Below are 3739 nucleotides of genomic sequence, written 5' to 3' on the forward strand. Positions count from 1 at the left end.
CAGTTCAAGACTCATAAGGCAGCCTTGGATGTTAGTTTATTGGACTTAGGATTATTTAGAAAAAAATAGACAACAATACAAACAATAACATTTATTGATTTAACAATTATGACTCTTTATTGATGACGGTCAATTAATAACATTTACTTTCTACGAGTTTTATGGCATAAAACCCAACAGATGGTCGATTAAGTTGAGCCTTTCATCTATGCACTAATGGATTTGATCAATTAAGTCAAGGCTCCAAAGTAGTATTGTCGTTGATTGAGAACAAAAAATAAAATCAGTAAAAGAAGATGAAAATTGAAAAGATGTGTTTGAAGACACAAAAACTTCAATAAATCGAAAGTCGTGAGTGGTTATTTTCAACCTACTTACCATTGAATAAAACTCTTAATCGTTGAATAATCATGAAAAGAAAGCGTTTGGTACATAGGATGAAGAAAGCTAGGACTATGTGTTGTATTCTAATATTTTATGCTTGAAACAAAAGGATAATAAATGTAACGTTCAAAATAATTTAATAGAAAGTATAATAAAAATAACAAAGCTTAGTTAGGATAATTATTATAATATGATATTTTAAATTTCGAAACAAAATTTGAAAATTAATTGAGGTACAAGATTTGAAAATTCAAAACATCGAAAATTAAAAACAACTATTAAATCGTGAGATTTTTTTATGAACTTAGTTGACGTTGAAAGTTTGTTGGGACATAGTTGAACAACTAATTACAATCTCATTAATAAATAAAGATGTCAAATTAATTATACTCTAATTAAAAGGATATCCATCTGACATTTATGTATTGGATCCCTATTTTTTTAAATGATAGTGTGATTACTGTCATATACTTGATTAGTCCTATTCAAAATAGAAAAAGGCTTTCATTTTGGGCCAAAAGTGCCCAAATTCTCATATATATTATATATATGATATACACATTATATATTTATATAATCTATACAGTTTGAAAACCCCCCTCGTTAAAGAAGAAAAAGAAAAAGAAAAAGAATAATTGGGAAGAAAAAAAAGGGCATATGTTGGGAAATTGGCTTTGCAATTGCTATCCTAAAACGGAGTTAAAGTCCGTCTCAAACGTCTCAGCGATACCAGAGGCAGCCCACAGCCGTTGATTGAATTCATCCATCATCCCATCAGGCACGAACGGCGTTCTACAAAGTGGACACGTGTCGTGATCATGATCCATCCAACGGTCCACACACCTCCGGTGGAATATGTGTTTACAATTCGTTAGCCACCGGATCTCCTCCGCCCCCTCGAACTCGTACAGGCAAACGGCGCACCTTTCCGGCGGGTCTGGCAGATCCGAGAATTTCACAACCGGCAGGAGTTCGCGGAGGAGCAGGGCCGACGGGGGAGGGTTCAGGGGAAATTGAAGCTCCGGCGGGAAAGCGTCGGAGTGGAGAAATTCCGGCAGCCCCAGGAGGCGGAAGAGGGACTGGATGAGGAGTTTCAGAACGTCTAGGACAGAGAGCAGGTGGAGGAATATGGTGGGGAAGAAAACCTCCGTGCAACCCACCGGAAAGCCCATTATGGCGGTCACTGTCGGGTAGGAAAATTTCTTGAATTTGTTGGTTGAAAAACTTGAAGTTAATGTTAATGGCGTCTGTCTGTTTTGGGAAGAGGGGGATTTGATTTAATATATAGAGAGGGGGGAGGAAGAAGGAGAATGGGAGGTGATAAACTCACATGGTAGTGCGATGACGGTGATGGAAATGACCAATAGAGTGTGATGTGAGTGGTCCCCTTTTCTTTTCTTTTCTTTTTTTTTTTTTTTCTTAGTTTAAAGTGTGTTAATAGGTTACAAAATTTTGTTATACTTAACACATACCATTTTGATTTTTTTTTTCTTTAAAAAAAAAAAATTCATGTTTATAATTTGGAAATTGTAAAAAAAATCAATAAAACCTAAAAATAGGGCTTGATATATTTGAAATTATTAAAATTAGACATTTGAGAATAGAGTGACTAAAATTGATTAAAATCCAACTTTTCATTGATTAAATTATAAATTTAGTCTCTCAATATTAAAGAGTATCAATTTTGTCCATAACCTTTTAAAATTACAATTTTAGTTCTTAAACTTTTGAATTTTTGGAAATTCATTAATCTATTAGAGATAGAAGTTGAAATTTTAGGGTCCAATTAAATATAAAATTCGAATAGATGTCTTTTTAAATATAAAAAAATATTTATTTTTATAGCAAAAAATTTCAAAAGCTATAAAGGATAAATATTTTTGGGATTTTTCTATTTATAAGAATTTTCCATTTGAAAATATATATTTAATAGATCCATTAATTTTGTAAATTTTTAAAACTTTCAAGGATGTAATAGACACAAAGTTACTAGTTTAAGGACCTATTAGTTACAAAATTTAAAGTTTAATGATCTATTAAACGTATTTTAGAAGTTAGAGATCAAACTAACATAAACTTTAAATTTAGAGACTAAACTTGTAATTTAACATTTTTATTGTGTCTAATAGGTTCTTGCAATAATCAACATTTGTTTAAAAAAATTATCATGATTCTATTAAATATAAAATTAAAAGTTCAAAATCTTCTATGATACAAATTTTATTTTTAATATCTACCAGACATATGTTACATTGGAAAATATAAATACATAAGTGATCTATTAGATGTAAAAGATAAATGTTTGGTGACTAACCTTTTTTATTTATTAAAAAGTTTGGTAAACTTTTAAAGTTGTTTTTATTTTATTTTATTTTCTTTTCTTTTTTAACACTTTAAAGTTGTTGATAAGACTTAAAACTTTTGATGTTATTTTCCATAGGTTTCTTAATTGAAATAGTGTCTAACAAATAATTTTAATTTTAATTTTGAGCGAATAAATATTTGGTTATTAAAATACATTTTAAACCTTAAGTTTATGATTTTTTTTTTTTTTTGTTGGTAATAAGTAATATGAACGTGTTAGACATTTTCATAGAATAATTTATTAAACACAATATTGTAAATTTAGATTTATGTCCAATAATTAAACTTGTAACTTACCACTTGTTTCCAAAATTATAAAAACAATATGCTTTGATGTTTTAGGTAATTTCCAATTAAATAATTGATCTTTTAAAAAATTTCAAGTTTTCTCTTCATACATTCAAAATTTTCAATTAGATTATTTTGTAAAAAAACAAATCGTCAAGATTTGTTATCAAATTATTGTATGAACATATTTAAATAGGCAAATATATTATTGAGATATTGTTTGATACATGAAATCTAATTTATTCTGTTATAAAATTGGACTTTTCCTTTAACAACAACCATTTGTTTAAAGCTACAAGACGAGTGAGCAAATAATTAATAAGGTAATAATTTAATCAACATTAGTTATTTGTTTAACAAAACAAGATTAGATTAATCTAATCAAGAAATCTGAATATGTTAAAGAATAAATTGAGAATATTAAAAAGATTAAAAACCGAGTCAAAGAATTATCAAAAAATGAGAGAGTATTGGATATATTGTGCCGGAATCTTTAATTTGTATATAGTTTTGTGTGTGTGGGTCCATGGAGGTCTTACGTGGAAGATGGTTGCCATGGGAGAGGGCAGTAGGTGAGGGAACATGTGGAGGATAAAATGGTCATTTCAGTCTGCAAATCCATTGTCATAGGCCAAAGATTGAAACTTCTATCTCGATCTCGATGTCAATGTCGAGATTTCAATTTTACTAACATATTAACGGA

General features: G+C 29.3%; 1 protein-coding gene across 1 annotated transcript; it reads right to left on the reverse strand.

Moving 5' to 3' along the window:
• Positions 1-886: 886 nt before the first annotated feature.
• Positions 887-1980, reverse strand: LOC120067807 (RING/U-box superfamily protein). Its single transcript, XM_039019398.2, has one exon. It carries the CDS (start codon positions 1554-1556, stop codon positions 1068-1070), a length of 489 nt encoding a protein of 162 aa, XP_038875326.1. The 5' UTR covers positions 1557-1980; the 3' UTR covers positions 887-1067.
• Positions 1981-3739: the final 1759 nt, after the last annotated feature.

The sequence above is a fragment of the Benincasa hispida genome, chromosome 12, assembly GCF_027475165.1.
Source record: "Benincasa hispida cultivar pf3 chromosome 12, pf3_genome.v1.1, whole genome shotgun sequence".
Taxonomy (NCBI): Eukaryota; Viridiplantae; Streptophyta; class Magnoliopsida; order Cucurbitales; family Cucurbitaceae; genus Benincasa; species Benincasa hispida.

What these genes read in the sequence shown, in the direction of transcription:
- LOC120067807 (XM_039019398.2), bottom strand. Translation starts at nt 1,556, where the DNA reads ATGGGCTTTCCGGTGGGTTGCACGGAGGTTTTCTTCCCCACCATATTC.